This window comes from Pseudoliparis swirei, chromosome 24, assembly GCF_029220125.1.
Source record: "Pseudoliparis swirei isolate HS2019 ecotype Mariana Trench chromosome 24, NWPU_hadal_v1, whole genome shotgun sequence".
Classification (NCBI taxonomy): domain Eukaryota; kingdom Metazoa; phylum Chordata; class Actinopteri; order Perciformes; family Liparidae; genus Pseudoliparis; species Pseudoliparis swirei.
Window position 1 is genome coordinate 22,407,965 of NC_079411.1, and position 19,866 is coordinate 22,427,830.

The 19,866-nt window shown below is 42.0% G+C and overlaps 2 protein-coding genes across 3 annotated transcripts; both read right to left on the reverse strand.

Annotated features, from left to right (window-relative positions):
• Window positions 1-888: 888 nt before the first annotated feature.
• Window positions 889-6,959, reverse strand: tekt4 (tektin 4). Its single transcript, XM_056409682.1, has 7 exons — window positions 6,354-6,959; window positions 4,484-4,554; window positions 4,234-4,377; window positions 4,063-4,149; window positions 1,895-2,030; window positions 1,668-1,822; window positions 889-1,557 (listed from the first exon to the last, which is right to left on the reverse strand). The coding sequence occupies exons 1-7, from the start codon at window positions 6,879-6,881 to the stop codon at window positions 1,344-1,346; spliced, it is 1,335 nt and encodes a 444-aa protein (XP_056265657.1). The 5' UTR covers window positions 6,882-6,959; the 3' UTR covers window positions 889-1,343.
• Window positions 6,960-8,313: 1,354 nt separating this feature from the next.
• Window positions 8,314-18,604, reverse strand: LOC130190673 (CMRF35-like molecule 5). 2 transcript variants are annotated; one of them, XM_056410210.1, is made up of 9 exons: window positions 17,910-18,604; window positions 17,696-17,759; window positions 17,151-17,471; window positions 16,212-16,532; window positions 12,609-12,910; window positions 10,446-10,562; window positions 10,265-10,338; window positions 9,885-10,011; window positions 8,314-8,716 (listed from the first exon to the last, which is right to left on the reverse strand). In XM_056410210.1, the coding sequence occupies exons 1-5, from the start codon at window positions 17,976-17,978 to the stop codon at window positions 12,768-12,770; spliced, it is 918 nt and encodes a 305-aa protein (XP_056266185.1). In that variant the 5' UTR covers window positions 17,979-18,604; the 3' UTR covers window positions 8,314-8,716; window positions 9,885-10,011; window positions 10,265-10,338; window positions 10,446-10,562; window positions 12,609-12,767. The 2 variants fall into 2 exon arrangements, with proteins under 2 accessions (XP_056266185.1, XP_056266186.1); XM_056410211.1 differs by having other exon boundaries at window positions 8,314-10,011; window positions 17,696-18,604.
• Window positions 18,605-19,866: the final 1,262 nt, after the last annotated feature.

Sequence of the window (19,866 nt, forward strand, 5' to 3'; positions counted from 1 at the left end):
GTTCAGGACCAGAACAGATGGCGGGTTTTTCCTTCAAAAACTTTTCTTCACATACACATCAATATCTGTCTCACAAATATGAAAGTAACTTTTACGTCTTAATGATTTGAGAATGTTACATTGAAATGTAAAATACTATCCACAACATATTGTTCTGCTTCTTTTGTGGTGGAGGAAAGTTGACTGTAATGAGACAGGAGAGGAGATATTTTGGCTCAACAGCTTCCTCTAGTGGAGCAAACCATTAATATGTTGTTGAACATTAGTTTCATATGCCGATGACGCTTGAAATCACTTTTTAATTAAAAATTCTGTAAGCAAAGAAGTTATTTTGTCATGCAGGGAACCAGGAGGTCACAAACTTTGACCATGAGATGCTCATTGGCTTCCATTTTTTTAAAGCTTTATTCCATGAGATTCAAGCGGTTTCCTTATGCATGGATAACTTATGTAACGTTCAATGCCATTTTTTATTTGATTTATATATATTAGTAAATAAAAGCGGTGTGAATTATTCAATATCTAAAAGACGAAGATTACATAGCTAAGCTAAACTCTGGTAAAATGTTTGAAAAGTTTAATATACTTCTAAATTTATATATACATTACCGTTCAAAAGTTTGGGGTCATCCAGACAATTTCGTGTCTTCCATGAAAACTCACTTTTATTTATCAAATGAATTGAAAATTGAATAGAAAATATAGTCAAGACATTGACAAGGTTAGAAATAATGATTAATATTTGAAGTATTAATTTTGTTCTTCAAACTTCAAGCTCAAAGAAAGGCCAGTTGTATAGCTGATATCACCAGCATAACTGTTTTCAGCTGTGCTAACATAATTGCACAAGGGTTTTCTAATCAGATATTAGTCTTCTAAGGCAATTAGCAAACACAATGTACCATTAGAACACTGGAGTGATCGTTGATGGAAATGGGCCTCTATACACCTATGGAGATATTTCATTAGAAACCAGACGTTTCCACCTAGAATAGTCATTTACCACATTAACAATGTAGAGTGTGTATTTTTGATTAATGTTATCTTTATTGAAAAAACAGTGCTTTTCTTTGAAAAATAAAGACATTTCTAAGTGACCCCAAACTTTTGAACGGTAGTGTATATATATATATATATATTGATGGTCTGATGACTGTCTACTTTGTCATTGAAATACGAACAGACGTTGAATATATAAGTGTACATACATATACACATCTATATATATATCACATTTCTCAGTGGCTTAGAATACTCCAAAAATAAATAACAATCTAGTTAACAATATTACTTAAAATTCTCATTTTAAGTAATTGCAAAATCAAAGCAAACGGTCCTCGTCTTCAGTATCCCGACAGCGTCGACACCGCTGGGTATCGTTTCCGCTGAGTCATGCACTTTCCCCTCTCGATGAACAGCGAGTGGGTTTTACAGTTGATGTCCTTCTCCAGGGTCAAGCGGGACTCTTCCAGGTGGGACAGGGAGCCTCTGGCCTCACTCAGCTGCTGGCGCAGAGACGCCAGAGTGGCGTCAAGCTGCCTCAACTCCCCCTCCAGACTGGAGAGAGAGCGAGAGAGAGAGAGAGAGAGAGAATATGGACTGCTATAGTATGATGAGACAGTGTACATTTAGTCTGTGTGTGTGTGTGTGTGTGTGTGTGTGTGCACCTGAACTGGGGCTCATCTCTACAGAGCTCCATGTTGGGTCTGAGGGAGCGGAGGTAAAGTCTGGACTGAGCTACTCTCAGTGGAGCCTCTTTGTTGTGGATAGCCTGCTGTATACCCACAATGCTCCTCTCCTGGGCCCCGATCTGCTCCAAGACCTACACACACATGGGTCGCACAATAAGAGAGTCGAGTCGTCCACTCGGTGTCCGTCTAGTGTATCGGTCTACCTGCGTGTGCTTAATCTCCAGCTGGGTCTTGGCCTCTATCAGCTCCGCACAGCGCTGAAGGAAGGCTCGGTCCACACTGGAGCACTGGACCCTCAGGTCATGGGTGGTGTCCTGCAGCACTCGCTCCACCAGCAGTCTGGCACACGCAAACAAACAGCATCACTGTGCTGACTGTCACAGTGTGCTGGAGGCTACTGCAGAGTTGTAGTGGATTTTATATGTACTTCAAAATGTAAGAGAGTCTGTTTTAAATGAATACATAAGAACGATGTGATAATTAATAAGGGATATTCTGAAGAATGTATTGAGTAAAACATGGGAGAAAGTATGATCACTGTTATTATTGTAACTGTAATGTTGATTGCAAGATGTTTTATGGGTATTATAACTGTAAGATGACTCAAGTATGAATGAAATGTATTGATTTAGGGTCGTAGTAGGTTTCTCTTAGATCGTAAAAACAGCTGTTTCCAGGCGGAAGAAGTGTTTATTTTGAAGTCATTTTATTTTGAAGAGTATTCCGAAAAACCGGAAGTGAGAAACAGCTGGCGAGCTCTTCGGGGAAATCTCTCCTCCTTTTTAGCCGTTAGCGTAGAGAGCGTAATCACGTGACGTCAGAATCTCAATCGCGCCATCTTGGGGTCCCACTTATTAAATGTCAGAAGAAGTTGACCTGGCTATCGTGTCCGCTGTTTGATTATGCGAGAGCCCAGCAACCTCATGTCCTTCTGCATTACCAAAGAAAGATTTCAGCGGTTGGAATTGAATATTTGCAACGCTTTTTTACCTGATTTTACTCGCTCAACACTTTGTGATTAATTCGCTAGTGACCAGCACATAGCCCGGTCACATTCCTGTAAAACAGTTTTCATTTCCGCTATCGACCATGGGACATTAACAACTATTTCTGCGTTATACTTGTTGTGGAAATACCACAAATGTCGGAACATCAAGCGCCCCGTGTCTGGGTTCATATATGATCCGTAGTCGCACAGCTCCGCCTCCAGGACGAGTGTCTGGATGAAGCCGCTTCCAGCTCCTTCAGGACCAGCAGTGCGTTTGGCTGGCCGTGCTGATGCTGTTCTCATGGAGCCAGTGTTTTATTTTACCTTGAAATGAATCACAGAGTAAAGGCAGACATCGCCCGACGGAGTTGCCATGTTCATGGCTTCCTCCCAAGTTTCCATCCACAGTTCCTTTTGCGCAAGTGAAAGACATTGATTTTCGCTCGGCGAAAAAAGCAAAAAGAGATTATTGACGAGTGTGTGCCAATGGAAACGTGCCCACAACCCGATGTGTCAACAGAATAGTCCTAATGCTCATACGCCGAGTGAAGCCGAAGTAGATGCATGACAAGTTGAAGTAATAGCCTGTCTTGATGAGCTGATAAACCCATATTCTGAATCAGTCCCACATCCAACAATGAAGCACAGTACCATAATCACAAGGCACACCGCTTTGAACTGAAATCGTGTCTCCTTCAGGATATAATGGTCATTTCTAAGGGAAGAGCGGCATAAAATAAAGCAAAACAATGCCGTGGTGGGACCCCAACATGGCCGCCAGTTTGTTGTGGTCACGTGAGTGAATACGCTCTATAGCATGCTGTATCATTGAAAGGTAACCTTCAGTCCTTCACTAACCAATTGAGCCCTTGCGCCAGATAGAAACTGTCGGCTGCTCTCAGCCAATGGACTGTGGGAACGGAGTCACGTGAGCGCGTCCGGTGTTACGGATTAAGAAGCGACCGTGTTAACTGGCGACTTTGAACCAACGCCTCCGTTGGTGTCGTAGTTACAGACAGCGGTTGGGAATATGAAGACGTAGCTGCCCTTGTGAACGGCGCATTGTTTAATTTGTATAGTGAATATATATTATCATGTATATGTGAGGGGTTGACACTTCATGACAACATTAAACCAAGCGGCATTCACGAGCACAGCTCGACAGGAAGTCGCCAGTTAACAGGGTCGCCTGTTAAAACGCAACACCGGTCGGACCCAATGTCGGGTAAGCTATGTGTCGAAGATTCTCCTTTGTTAATTATATATGTATTATACACCCCTGGCTTCGGGTCTTCTTATTTAAAGCACCAGGCCACTGGCGATTCGTATGAACTTGTACACTACCAGTAGCCTCCAGCACACAGAGCTAGAACCATGACCCACCTGAGACTGTTGGTGGCCTGTTCTTCCTGCGAGGCCTTGGACAAGTTGTCCCGGGTAAACTTTGTCCACGATGATATGTTACACACCCTGCAGCAGACCAGAACACACAAGTTATGTGCATTGTTTGGAATTTCATGCAGTTTTTAATTATTATTTTTAAATAAAACTCACTGGTCCTGCATGGCGGCCGAGCTGGGGTGGTGCTGTGTATCTGGGCTCATGTTGCTGTATCTCCCGCCGTGGTCATCGAAGCCGTAGGCCTGGTGCTTATCGGACCAGTCCAACTCTAACGTCTGCTTGGCCTCTCGATTCATCCTGACACACGTGGAGGATGTTATTCTGTTCTCTAAAGTTGAGAGGTTAAAACTATCTATTCTGCATTTTATACGTGGCTTTAGAAATCCGGTTGTTGGACACTCACTTGATCTGAGTGACCACGTGGGCCGCAGTCCTCTTCAGAAGAGCCTGGACGCTCCTGATCAAGTCCACTTCCTACAACACAGTCACACTCCTGGTTATTGAGTGAGTGCGCCCTCTGCTGGTGATGTTTCGCCATTACACTGAAGTCACTGTTTAACATCTGTCCCCTTAGAATATTACTGAAAGAGCACAACTGAGTTATTGTTTTTATAGAGCCACATATCATCATAATTGTCATTAGTGATTTCTCAACATATTATCTTATTATTATTCCACATTGATTATATGTATGTGGAAGTATGTATGTGTGTGTGTGTGTGTGTGTGTGCATATGAATGTGTATGTATGTGTATATATGTGTGTGTATGTATGTGTGTGTGTGTGTGTGTGTGTGTATATATATATATATATATTTTTTATTTTTTTCCTATATTTTATATTACTTTTCTAATTTATTTTAATTTAGGATAGGAATTTACAAGCATTTTTAGCTTCTACCTATACCTTTTCAGTCTTTCTCTTTTGTATATTATATAGAATCATATTGTATTGTATTTGATTTGATTGACTGAATAAAATACACAAACAAACAATTATAAATGAATGAAATAGTTCTAGATTATTTTTATTTGGAGAAGTATCTCAATATTAACTATGAAGTGAATGTTTCCCAAAGCAACATAACAAATATCAATTAATCAATTACTATATATAAGTAGAAGTAAAAATTAATTTTCATTCAATTTGGGACGATATTTGTTATCCTTGTGTATCCTTTATTTGTCCTACTAACTGTGAACTAAGTTATTATATGTATTGATAATATTTCACATTACCTTTGGGATTCTTTTAATGCAAAGACAGCGATGTCTCGTTTCATCGTCGCAGCTTACAAATATATATATATATATATGTATATACATATATCAAAAAGTATCAAAAAGTGTATGTGCTATATATATATATATATATATATATATACATATAGCACATACACTTTTTGATACTGTCATGTCTTATAGCTATGTTGTCACTTAATTTTTTTATGTTTGCATTTCTGGCCACCACAGCTGCCGGTAATTCACCGTTAAGTGGAAGTTTTCAATAAAGTACCGTAATATATTATACAGTTGTACTGTGTTTGAAAAGAATGTACCGTAAACATGTGTATAACATAGCTGTTTTTTCCAAAGCAAATAACCATAAACAGGTTTATGATAACGGTTCTCAACTGTGAATTCTACGGTTGCAAAAAAACTACACCGTCATGTCTTATACGTTGACACTTTCTTTTTTTACGGTGATACGGCAACTACAGCTGCTGTTAACTTTTCAATAAAGTACCGTAATATATTATACAGTTGTCCTGTGTTATTCACTGAAACATACTTTAACTAGAATGGGCACTCGGTAGAGCGCATACCTTCGCATATCACAAGATTGGGCATTGAATTATGAACATTTTGGCATTATTTGCATGCCAATTGGATATAAATTGGTAAAAAGAAGATGTTGACCTTTTCATGACCTTGACCTTTGACCCGATCGATCCCAAAATCTAATCAAATGGTCCCCGGATAATAACCAATCATCCCACCAAATTTCATGCGATTCGGTTTAATACTTTTTTACTTATGCGAATAACACGCATACAAATAAATAAATAAATAAATACACGGCGATCAAAACATAACCTTCCGCATTTTCAATGCGACGGTAATTAGGTTTACAGTAGAACTGCTGTTTTTGCAAAACATACCGTCATGTCTTATGCGTTGTCAATTAATTTTTTACAGTGAAGTTCTGGTAACCACAGCTGCCAGTAATTCATATATATTTCATACTTAAATTTTTTTTTACAGTGTGGTCACCTTCACCAGCTCCTCCTCCACAGTGTCTCGGACCAGGTCTGGTCCCGGCCTCCTGGTCCTGCAGTTGAGGTTATCGGTGGCGATGGCGTATGGGGTCTCCGTGGCGTCCAGCGCCCTCTCCAGCCTCGTCTTCAGCGCCAGCAGCGACTCGGTGCTGGCGAGCAGCTGCTGGATGTGCTGCTGCAGCTCTGACTTCCAGGAGTGGATCTCTTGTAGTCTCTCTCCCAGAAGACGTGTTCCCTCGGCCTGGGTCTTCAGAGTGGCGGCCTCGGCGTCCCGGTACAGGGCCTTGGACTCCCGCTGGATGCTGCAGGCTTCGTGGCGGTCGGTGCCGGCCCGTTGAAGGACGGCGTGGTAGTTGGAGAACCACTCGGCCGGTGAGTATTTAGCTGAGCGGAACCCCGCTGTGGCTGAGCCCGAGGCCGGCGGAGGGACATCCAGCTCTACAGGAGGCTCGATGCCCGGGAACCCCTGAGCCACAGCTCTGCTGTCATAGTGGGGCTGCGCCACCAAAACCTCAGAGCTCATTTGAAGACAATTGAATAAGAAAACAAACAACAACAACTTAAACCTGATTAAAGCAGATTTTGGCCAAAAGAAAAAGTAGCTTCAGTCACGCAGCGTTCACAGCCCCGAACAGACCGAGCGGCATGTTTGTTTGGTGTTGCCTGGTTACCCGTGTTGGCTCCAGCAGCCGCTCCGGCTCAGGTGACCAATCATTAAATGAGCTAATAGGGATACAATGTCGATTTAAGTAACAGTCATGCAGGACCTGTGTGTGTGTGTGTGGTAAATATCTCATGTTTTATGCTAATTAAATATTGCAGCCGTAACCTTGACCTTGGTGTTATAGCAATGTTATTATACAGCCAATATGTATGTGTTTGATAATGTATTCACATCACAAACATATTGAAATATAAATACACATATGTATCCGTTTCCAGTTATTTTTTGACATTTGATGTTGTCTCTGAACAGTGTGTGTGAGGAGTGCTGCAGAGTTGATCCGTGTGTCTGGACATGAAGGGGGAGAAGTGCACGTTTCCTGTCCCTACAGCACGGGTTACGAGTCTCATGAGAAGTACCTGTGCAAGAACAACTGTGCCAACGACGACGATGTTCTGATTAAGACGACAGAACCAAACAAGAATAAATACTCCATCCACGACGACGAGCGCAAACGAGTCTTCACAGCGACGATCTCTGACCTGCGCCGGACAGACGCTGGGAGGTGCTGGTGTGGGGTGACCAGGAAGGGAAAGGACATCTCCACGGAGGTACATCTGGAAGTAGGACCCGGTATGTACACAAATATTATACAGTCAATATTACATCTCTCATCGAGACATTGTTGTTTAGTTGCACTGTACATACATGCAGAGGTAATGTACGATGTTGTCTTTGTAAAAACATACGAAATTAAGTTGGCGACTCATCAGTCAGTACAGCAGTAACAGGTGAAAATATGTCTAAAACATTAAGACAGGACATTTCTAATTTAAAACAAGACATGTTAAAATAAATACAAATATATAAGAATAAATAAAACAGAACACAGGCATCGACGGCTTAAGAGTGAACAAGTGTCGTGTTAGTGTGTATTTTGGTCCCCCGCAGTGTGTGTGTGTGTGTGTGTGCGTTTCTCTGTGAACATCAGTGGAATACAGTGGCATGCTCTGAATTACTAAAATGCTTCACATGTTTATTTAAGTGGAACTGATGTTTGATATTTTCATTTATACAGTAAAAAAAACACAACAGAAATGAATCGTTTCAACATAGACTTTTCTTGGTTTTATTGATTTATCATACTACTCTATTATATTACTAAAAGTGCATATGTTACAGGTACCAGGATTGGTACCAAGTAGCCAGATGATGAGATTATCCAAACGGGACACACAAATGACACCAAGCTGTCAGGCCTGGACTAAAATGAGGACTCAGATGCAGAGGATAGAACGTAGAGGCCCACTTTATTGAAATCCGAACCTCTTTGAGTTGTGACAAATAAATGGGCTAAGGAAAAGAACTCACTAAATATACTAGGGCTAATCTAAAACACAAAATCGCTCCAAACGGGAGGACAGCAAAACGACTGACAACTAAAACAAAATCGAAGCTCAACTAAAAACTTCACAAACGAAAAATCACTCTCAAGGAGGAAACAGAAAACAACTTAGGTGGAGGCAATACTCATGGAAACGTGACTATGGTTTAGGTGCAAGGATAAGGACGAAACACTTTGGGGCAAGACAGAGGGGAGACGCAGACTATAAGCACATGAGGGTAATGGGGAACAGGTGGAAACAATCGGGGGAGCCAATCAGAGCGGTGACACATGAGGAAGGGCAAGTGACCTGAAACGAGAGGGGGAGTTAGGCTTCAAAATAAAACAGGAAGTTACGAGACAAAAAACCCAAGACAGGACAAACCAAGCACATTCACGTCTGGTCATCGCTCCACAGAATCCATTTATTTCCAATATTCAAAAACACAAGTACAAAACATATTGCAAACCACATTTTAACAATATTACACATTAAATGTTTACTGAGCCAATAATACTCGGGCGTGATGGTGTGGTGCCATTTTAGCGAGCGCGGCACACCGGCTAATCAAAACCAGACATCCACACAAACGCTTATTTATATATATATATATATATATGTATATGTGTGTATATATATACACATACATTTACAGACATCAATCTCTTAGTTACCTAGCTGCTAACTATATATTATATATTATATATATACACTACCGTTCAAAAGTTTGGGGTCACTTAGAAATGTCTTTCTTTTTCAAAGAAAAGCACTGTTTTTTCAATAAAGATAACATTAATCAAAAATACACACTATACATTGTTAATGTGGTAAATGACTATTCTAGGTGTAAACGTCTGGTTTCTAATGAAATATCTCCATCGGTGTATAGAGGCCCATTTCCATCAAAGATCACTCCAGTGTTCTAATGGTACATTGTGTTTGCTAATCGCCTTAGAAGACTAATGTCTGATTAGAAAACCCTTGTGCAATTATGTTAGCACAGCTGAAAACAGTTATGCTGGTGATATAAGCTATACAACTGGCCTTCCTTTGAGCTTGAAGTTTGAAGAACAAAATTAATACTTCAAATATGAATCATTATTTCTAACCTTGTCAATGTCTTGACTATATTTTCTATTCAATTTTCAATTCATTTGATAAATAAAAGTGAGTTTTCATGGAAGACACGAAATTGTCTGGATGACCCCAAACTTTTGAACGGTAGTGTATATATGCGTGTAAAGCGAAAGTGTAAGGCAGTTATTCAAGCAATTGATTTCATATAATAATGGTAATTATAAAACAAATCTGTACAAATGATCTCAGTACCCTAGTTTTCCGTCAGACATTGAACAGGTTGGTTCATGTGTTGGTCGGCCGTTAATGGAGACAAATATTTTTCCGGTTTCACCCCAGAATGCAAGGGTTGTTCATCTTCTATTGGCATCACTGTGTATTTAATTGCTGTAGATATCACCTGTTGTTGTGAAGTTTTGGTACAGAGACTCTTGTTGGGCGTCTTCTACATCATCATAGTGCGGACCGGCGCTCTGCGGTCCGCAGCGCCCCAACTTTGAGCGAGCTACTTCTTGGTTTTCATAAATCTAAAAAAAGATAAGAGAAATTTTTTTAGCAGATCGAACGACTGAATCATCAGTGTGTTGTCATTTAATGTGCTCCGTGTACTCTGGGACCAGATCAAGACATCTTTCCACCTCCAGGTCAGGTTGATGTTTGTCACCAAGCCAGAAAGAACCCTTTCATCTTCCGGGCGTCGGTCTGCCCCCCCGTGGTTATGAGCGCTGCAGCCTCGTGTGTGCATGTAATCAAAGCTTTTTGGGATTTTACTCGTCTTACATCTGCTACCGCCATCACTTCCTCTGTTTCGGCCGCCTTGATTACGTTTCTGTTCCCGTTGGCTGCTCCAGCTCCTGGGAACAAACAGGCATACCATGTGTTTACACGATCACATGGCATCCACACGTGTGCATGTGTGTCGGCCCAGTGTGTGTGCTTGGTCCTGCATGTGAAAACGTACCCCGCGCTTTGTTGCATCTGTATTTACACACCATGACCAGGGCAAATGTCAGTGTGAGCAGCACAGCCGGAACAAGCACAGCCGGAACAATGAAAACCACCGAGGGAGAAATTGCGGCTTTCGGCAGAAGAAGAAAAGGGTAAAAATAAAGTTAGCCTCCACTTCCTGAAAACACACACACACATCGACCACACACACACACACTCCTCACAGATCTGCCATAACAACGTCAAGCACAAAACAGCAGGACTGGCACCAGAAAGTGTTGCCTCTCAACATCTGGTGTTTCCATGCTTCCTTCGTATGAATAGTGTGTGTTTCAATATAACCGTGGGTACATACGGCTGTCAAAGACTGCTTTCAGTGTGTTGAACTCCCCTACAGCCGCTCTCCATGCATCGCTCTGTCGCGCAAGAAATGTCCACGAGTTGGTTTCAATTTCCCTTTTCTTAAGATTTCTCTTGATCGTGTCTTCATACCGGAGCCGAGGGCGGCCACGGCGTCTCTCTCCAGACGGTAGCTGCGAGTAGAGAATCTAGAGAGTCTGATAAGGAGGTCTTCCGTAGAAGGGAGTCCTGCTCGTTTGAGAATCTCCATGTTAGTCCCCCTGTCCCGCCATTTGATTTTCATGATCGACAGCAGGTGTCTCATCATAAATTGCACCTGTCCATCCTGGAGAGGGATCCTCCTCTGTTGCTCTCCTTAAGGTTTCTTCCCTTTTTTCCCCCTGAAGGGTTGTTTGGGAGTTTTTCCTGATCCGATGTGAGGTTTTGGGGCAGGGATGTCTATGTCTACAGATTGTAAAGCACTCCGAGACAAATTTGTATTTTGTGAAATTGGGCTATACAAATAAACTGAATTGAATTGAATAACAGCGTGTAGCTTCTTCCCTTGACTCCTGTCCACTGTCCATGTCTCAGCCCCGTACAGCAGAGTGGTAAGTACGATCGCTCGGTATATTTCGCCTTTTACTCTTGTGGACACACGGTGGTTGTTCCAGAATCTTTCGCGAAGGCGACCCAAGCACATGCTAGCCTTCGACATCCTCCTTTGTATCTCAGCTTCGATGCGGCCATCTCTTACTATTGTGTTGCGTACATTCTTGTACGGAGTTCAGAGTGGTGCCATCGACCGTGATATGTTCCTCGTTGCAGAGTTCGACTGGAACAGCACTTCTTTCTTTTTGATGTGTTACTTCAGGCCAAACTTGACTGATGCAGTGGCAAACGCGTCTACAATCCTCTGGATCTCTTCTGCTGAGTGGGCAACTAGTTCACTGTCGTCTGCAAAGAGCAGCTCCCTCAACAATTTCTTTGTGGTCTTAGGCTGTGTCTACTACCGGACACTTGAGCACTTGGAGCACTGACTTTCAGTGCTTAGGGCGCCACACTGACAAAACCAGCAGAATTCAGTGCACTGAAAGTACCCGGATGGCGCACTGCAAACGGGCAAAAAATGTAGTGTAAAACGATGGACACTACTGGCCCTAAACGGCCGCCATCTTGGCTACGCAGCGGAAGAGGAGGAGCCCTTTCGCCAGCTTTTCATTTTATTTCTAAAACAATGGCGGACGAGATGGCTACGGTAGCACAAGCGGTAGACCACGAAGCTACACACAGTAAATGGGGTGGACCGTAAATTCCACATGGGGTGGAGAAAGGGCTAAACAAGGGACAAAAAGAGGGCAAGAAGTGCATTCATTTGGTCAGTTTAAGTTTCGCGGGTATCGCAAGCAGATTTGCGTACGTCACTCCCGGCTTAATTTCGCGGGTGCCGTGAACAGATTTGCGTCCGTCACTTCCGCCAAGTGGTTAACGTAAGTGTTCCATTTGATACAGCACTTATCAGCCACGCAGTGCACTACAGATGTCAGTGCACTGTATTGCAGTGTACTTCGTAAAGTGTCCGGTCGTAGACACAGCCTTAGTCTTCGATTTGAAGTGTGCGACCACACACACACACACACACACACACACACACACACACACACACACACACACATTATAGCTATGTCTTTGTGGCTGGATGAAGATAGAAGCTATACCTGAACCTGCATTAAGTTTATACAGTGGTGTTCAAACTAAAACATTAATCAAATCATTTTGGACTGTATTCCAGGTGTAATAATATAATATAATAATATTGCTCTTTTCATAATCTTACATGCCGACAGGTGAATGTTGGTGTAGTTTCCAACAGTCCACTGTGAGTCTGAACCACACCAGTAGGTCCCAGCATCCCCTGCTTCCAGCTCCGTGATGATCACCAGGAAAGAGCTGGAGGGAGCGTCGTCTCGCAGCGAGAACCTGCTGCTGCTGCTCGTCACCACGTCTGTGCAGTTGTTGCGGTGGTCTCCCTTACAGAGGAACTTCCTGTTAGCCCCGTGCGGCGGCGGGTAGGGCACCGCACAGTTAGCGGGCGTCCCACAATGCCGCTCACTTGGTCTGACCTCACACAGCACCACGCTGAAACGGAAAGAGACGGCAGATCAGATCAGAAAAACGAATATGACCAAGTTGATCACCGGACTTAATCTATGACAACCCAGGGTTCAGATCAGGAACCGGGAGCAGAGTTGTAGTTTAACACCCTTCTCTGCTCTTCCATTCAAGCAGTTACCCACCCTTGACTTTAGAGTAGAGACTGTGTCTGTCCCACGGCCACTTCAATTAAATAAATCAAAAGTAAGCAGAAGAGTATACAAGTTAACACAATTATTTCAGCAGTGCAACAAAATGGATCTATTAAATGTGATCTCTAAATATTCGATCTCTGTCATCTAAAGCTGTGTTACTGAATGATTTAATATCAGATAATCACATTGATTTATGTTGCCTAACTGAAACCTGGCTGAGCCATGAAGAATATGTCTGCCTGAATGAATCGACTCTCCGTCATATTAATACTCACATTCCTCGAGGCAGAGGTGGACATCTTTGAATCGAGCCTATTAATTAATCCTCAACCAAAATTACACTACACCTCATTTGAAAGCCTTGTTCTTAGTCTTTCACATCCAACCTGGGAAACACTACAGCCAATTCGATTTGTGATTCTGTACCGCCACCAGGTCCATATTCAGAGTTTATATCTGAATTCTCAGAATTTATATCAAGTTTGGTTCTTAAAACCGATAAAGTTATTATTGTTGGAGATTTTAATATCCATGTGGATGTTGATAATGATTGCCTTAGTGCTGCATTCATCTCCTTGTTGGACTCGATTGGCTTCTGTCAGAGAGTACAGAAACCCACTCACAGCTTTGGCCACACGCTTGATCTTGTTCTTACTTATGGCGTTGACATTGAGCATTTGAACGTCTTCCCACAGAATCCTCTTCTGTCAGACCACAACCTCATAACTTTTGAATTTATACTATCAAAAGTTTTACACTAGATGTCTAACTGATAGTGCTGTAGCTAAATTTAAAGAAGCGATTCCTTCTGTATTTGATTTCAATATAACAGAGGACTCCTGGTCTAACTTTAGTCCGTCCCAGATTGATCATCTTGTTGACAGTGCCATAGGCTCTCTGAGAATGACACTGGACTCGATAGCCCTCTGAAGAAGAAGACAGTGAGGAAGAGGAGGTTTGCTCCTGGTATAACCCTCAGACCCGCAAACTGAAGCTCAACTAATCTCAAGAATCCCGCTTAGTTTGGCGAGATAGTCTTAAAACATATAAGAAGGCCCTCCGTAATGCCAGAGCAGCCTATTACTCATCAATAATAGAAAAAATAAAAACAACCCCAGGTTTCTCTTCAGCACTGTAGCCACCCTGACAGAGAGTCACAGCTCTGTGGGCATTCCTATAAACCTTAGTGGTAATGACTTTATGAACTTCTTTAATGAAAAGATTTTAACTATTAGGGACAAGATTAATAATCTCTTGCCCATAACCAGTGCCAATCTGTCCTCAAGTGGAATGGCCTTGGAAACCGCTGTATGCCCTGGTGTATATTTGGATTTTCTCCTATCAACCGTGACCAATTATTTTCAACGGTTTCACCTGTCTCTTGGACCCCATCCATATTATCAATGTGTCTCTGCTAACAGGCCACGCCTTCAAGGTGGCTGTTATTAAACCTCTCCTGAAGAAGCCCACTCTGGATCCAGAGGTATTGGCTAACTACAGACCGATCTCTAACCTCCCTTCCTCTCCAAGATCCTTGAGAAAGTGGTAATCAGTTGTCATCATAATAGTTTATTTGAGAAATTTCAATCAGGATTTAGAAAACACCACAGCACCGAGACGGCACTGGTGAAAATTACAAATGACCTCTTAATGGCAGCAGATAAAGGACTCCTCTCTGTCCTGGTCTTGTTAGACCTTAGTGCTGCATTCGACACCATTGACCATGACATCCTGTTACAGAGACTGGAGCAGTCGATTGGCATTTCAGGCACGGCACTAATTTGGTTTAAATCCTATTTATCAGATCGATCTCAGTTTGTTAACCACCAACGTTAATCACGGAGTTCCACAAGGTTCTGTGCTTGGACCAATTTTATTTACCTTATACATGCTTCCTTTGGGCAATATTATCAGGAAACACTCCATAAACTTTCATTGTTATGCAGATGACACTCAACTATATTTATCGATAAAACCAGAGGAGAGCAACCAACTCTGTAAAATTCAAGCATGTCTTAAAGACATAAAACATGGCTGACCTGCATCTTCTTGATGTTAAACTCAGACAAAACTGAAGTTATTTTACTGAGCACCTCAGAGATCAATTATCTGGTTGATGTGGTTTCTGTGGCATCCAACACCACTGTAAAGAATCTTGGCGTTATCTTTGATCGGGACTTGTCCTTTAACTCCCACGTAAAGCAAATCTCAAGGACTGCATTCTTTCATCTACGTAATATTTCAAAATCAGGCACATCTTGTCTCAAAAGATGCAGAAAAATTGGTTCAACTGGATTACTGCAACTCCTTATTAGCAGGCTGCTCTAATAAATCTCTTAGGTCCCTCCAGTTGATCCAGAATGCTGCAAAATCAAGAATCACTTCTAGAATTCTTCTCTTAACCTACACAGCCTTGATTGGTGGTGCTCCATCATATCTTAAAGTAGAATAGTAGACTTAAGACCTTCCTCTTGACAGAACTTATAGTTAGGGCTGAATCAGGTTTGGGATGAATTTTCATCTCTCAATCACACGTTACTAACTCTGCTTTCTGGGTCATCGGACCCTATGAGTCTGCCTGATGGATCGTCTGGGTCGTGGAATTCCTGCTCATGACTACGCCACTGTCCTGTTGAGACTCCTCCTCCCCACCGCCATCTGCCTGATGGATCGTGGAGGTCTCCATCGTGGAATATGCCTACTATGAACTATTCATACACTCTGTCATATTCATTGAATGTATTTTAACTCTAAATCTGTCCTTCTGTACACATTACATCTATTGCATCTGTCCATCCTAGGAGAGGGATCCTCCTCTGTTGCTCTCCTCCAGGTTTCTTCCCCCTGAAGGGTTATTTGGGAGTTTTTCCTGGTCCGATGTGAGGTTTTGGGGCAGGGATGTCTATGTGTACAGATTACAAATTTGTAATTTGTGAAATTGGGCTATACAAATAAACTGAATTGAATTGAATGTGCATGATTCTCATTTCCTTCAGATTTCAGATATTTTCCCGAATCACGAGTTTAAAATCAATCTTTAATCTTAAATCAGCTTTCCTCATTATCTGTCTTACAGTATATTATTGTGAGAACTATTGGTAGACTACAATACGACGAGGTAGAGCTCTCACCTTCGACTTTGAGCTCAAAAGCAGAGAAAGCATCCAGGCCAGTGTTTCCATGGTAACCAAGAAGGTAGGACCCGGCGTGGTTTCGGGTCACACCGGTAATGAATACTGTGAGTTTTCTCGACACCTTGTCATCAGTAAGTCTGAAGCGTTCATGTTGCTTGTTGTCAGATGTGAGTATTGCCTTCTCCAGACATGTGGAGGTCTGGTTTCCTCTGCAGACGTACTTCAGGTGGTTCTGGTACTTGGGTTCGTACCGAAAACTGATGGACACTGAGCTCTCCTCGTAACTTTGGAGTTTGGTGGATTGGGCACAACAGGTGTCTGAGAGTACAATAAATTACATCATAGAAGTTTTCAATATTCAGATAAATTAAAGCAAATATTAAAATATTGGCTTTTAACATTTTACCTCAGTAGAAATACTGAAGTATCGTTAGCTAAATGTAGTGAACGCAAAGTAAAGGTTGCTTACGCCCCCTTTCAGTGTTCAACAACGTGATTATTGTTACTGACGCACATGGACCTCTTATTTAAAAAACTATATTTTACTTACTAGTAGACAGTTCACACACACACACACACACACAAAAGAGACAGAGCACCCCATCCGGACAGTGCTGCGGGGGACCAAAATACACACTAACACGACACTTGTTCACTCTTAAGCCGTCGATGCCTGTGTTCTATGTTTTATTTATTGTTATATATTTGTATTTGTTTTAAAATGTCTTGTTTTAAATTAGAAATGTCCTGTCTTAATGTTTTTAGACATATTTTCACCTGTTACTGCTGTACTGACTGATGAGTCGCCAACTTAATTTCGTTGTATGTTTTTACAAAGACAACACCGTACATTACCTCTGCATGTATGTACAGTGCAACTAAACAACAATGTCTTGATGAGAGATGTAATATTGACTATAATATTTGTGTACATACCGGGTCCTACTTCCAGATGTACCTCCGTGTAGATGTCCATTCCCTTCCTGGTCACCCCACACCAGTACCTCCCAGCGTCTGTCCGGCGCAGGTCAGAGATCGTCGCTGTGAAGACTCGTTTGCGCTCGTCGTCGTGGATGGAGTATTTATTCTTGTTTGGTTCTGTCGTCTTAATCAGAACATCGTCGTCGTTGGCACAGTTGTTCTTGCACAGGTACTTCTCATGAGACTCGTAACCCGTGCTGTAGGGACAGGAAACGTGCACTTCTCCCCCTTCATGTCCAGACACACGGATCAACTCTGCAGCACTCCTCACACACACTGTTCAGAGACAACATCAAATGTCAAAAAATAACTGGAAACGGATACATGTGTATTTATATTTCAATATGTTGTGATGTGAATACAATGTTTGTTATCTTATCAAACACATAAATACTGGCTGTATAATAACATTGCTATAACACCATGGTCAAGGTGTCGTCTGCCATATTGAATTAGCATAAAAAACTGATATATTTACGAATTTATTCCAAATAACTTACTGCACAGGGCGAGGAGCAGGTTCTGAAGGCTCCACATCCTCGTGTTGTTATTACATTGCAGTTTCTAAGAAACAGAAACGGTTTGTTACACCCTCAAGACGTGTCAGCGTGCTAATATTAAAGTCTCACTTCCACATTTTGATCACCGAGGTTTTATCACCCTTAAACGGTCACAAAGTTACATCCGTTAAGTTATACTATAAAATGAACTTACTGCTGTGTGAACACATTGAAATGACTTCATGACGATGAAGCTACACGAGAGGAAGAATATGTTATTCATCTCATGTCAGTGAACGATTCCTTTTAGTAACATGAAATAGATACACACATGCAAAACATGACGTGAAACAAACAGTTAAAATAGTACAAACAGAATAGTAAAGGATGGAAAATGTCAAGTAGTTAATATCAAGTGTGATGCCCTGAGGTGTGTCTTTAATTGGTTTTTAAATGATAAATTATTACCTGTATGAGATACATGATGATAGAAAATTCAAAGCATTAATTGCACGAACAATAACTCTACGTTTGAGGAGGTTTGTTCTTGGGGTTGGAGTTATTAAATGACCTATAGCGTTCCTTGTGTGATGCTTATATCTGTTACATGTATTTTGTGAATGATTGAAGAAATATTCAGGTGTCTGATTAAATATTACCTTTCTGAAAAACATCAGAAGGCAATATTGAAGTTTAATTTCCACTGAGAACCTCGATAGGTGATTGTGCATATGTGCTATAGTTTTTATTGAACACTGGAGCGCTAACCTGGCACCACAGAGGGGCGCTCTATCAACCGTAAACCTCACGGACAAGATGCATGCTGCATAATGCAACTTTACTGAATTAACTTTCATCCTCATCTAACATGCATCATCATATGAAATCTGTGCTGCGATTAAATATCTAAATCTGTTGTCTTTTGTACATTACTGGCATCTCATAGCCAACTCATAAATACGTCTGCATTATAAAAAAGTGCAGAGCGTCTTGTTTTTAGAAAGAAAGTTCTTCTTGTACTCATCAAATAACACACATTAAAATAGATGAAGTATAAGTTCAGTCTACTGTGCGCCCCTCCAAGATAAGTCAAATGTTTTCAGAAGGTGTACTTAAAATGGAAAAGTTAAAAGAATTCTCAATATTAACAACTTAATATATTTTTAAAATATTTTCCCTACCATCAACTGACATATACAACATCATATCACAGTGTGACAACAGGATAATTATAGTCTTTTTAAGTTCAAACTTCACCTGCCAGAATCAATTTCTAAAATGATTAACTGAATTGTAATAACAATTAACAAAACTATTCTCAGATTGGATTGAAAGATAACACAAGGTGACAAAATAACCCTTCCTCATATTTTTTCACCAACACTTTAATCCTCACATATTTACTCTGGCCCTCCTGTAGAATCCAGACATACTCATAATAACCTAAAATATTGTGCCACCGTTTATAACCACGACCGCGCCCTGAGCACCGGTGCATAGCGACATGCCGGCGGTAACGGATATGTTGGGGAAAGCGTGCCGCGTTCTCCCGGAGCTCAGCCGTTCCCCCGCAGCTGACCGCTCAGCTGTGCCTCTCGCATACTGCGGCACAAACTGTTTCCACGCTCTCGCACAGAAAGGTTGCCTTGAGACCCGCGTGCGGAGGGATAAGTGTGTCCCGAATTAGAGACGATGCCAGGGCGAGCTGGGCCGCTGCCAGCTGGGGTCGCCAAGGAGTGCTGGGTGTTGACGGCTGGGTTGGGTTTCTTCCCGGTGGCCGGCCTGCATGACGGCTGTGTGCAGGGCGCGTGTGTTGTGGTCGTCTCAACCTGCCCAAGACACACACACACACACACACACACACACACACACACACACACACACACACACACACACACACACACACACACACACACACACACACACACACACACACACACACACATGGTATGAGGGGGGGACCGTTGTATATATAGGTGACCCTCTTGAGTCTTTAGGCTCCATCTTAAGCTATGCGTTAATGTCTCCTCCGTCTACACGGGACTCTTCCGGTTTAGTCATCCAGCGTAAGCTCTCTTCACACTCGAGAGAATACTTTCACACATTTTAAACTGCAGGCTGGGAGTTAGAAAGATGTTGGGTGTTTACCAGGCAGGGAGGGTCTCATACAC

What these genes read in the sequence shown, in the direction of transcription:
- LOC130190673 (XM_056410210.1), bottom strand. Translation starts at nt 17,978, where the DNA reads ATGAATAACATATTCTTCCTCTCGTGTAGCTTCATCGTCATGAAGTCA. An exon ending in TTCAATGTGTTCACACAGCA is followed by an intron (nt 17,760 to 17,909) that starts GTAAGTTCATTT and finishes TCTGTTTCTTAG; the next exon opens with AAACTGCAATGTAATAACAA. An exon ending in TTTTGAGCTCAAAGTCGAAG is followed by an intron (nt 12,911 to 16,211) that starts GTGAGAGCTCTA and finishes TTTCCGTTTCAG; the next exon opens with CGTGGTGCTGTGTGAGGTCA.
- tekt4 (XM_056409682.1), bottom strand. Translation starts at nt 6,881, where the DNA reads ATGAGCTCTGAGGTTTTGGTGGCGCAGCCCCACTATGACAGCAGAGCT. An exon ending in CAGGCCACCAACAGTCTCAG is followed by an intron (nt 2,031 to 4,062) that starts GTGGGTCATGGT and finishes TGCGTGTGCCAG; the next exon opens with ACTGCTGGTGGAGCGAGTGC. An exon ending in AGAGATGAGCCCCAGTTCAG is followed by an intron (nt 1,558 to 1,667) that starts GTGCACACACAC and finishes CTCTCTCTCCAG; the next exon opens with TCTGGAGGGGGAGTTGAGGC.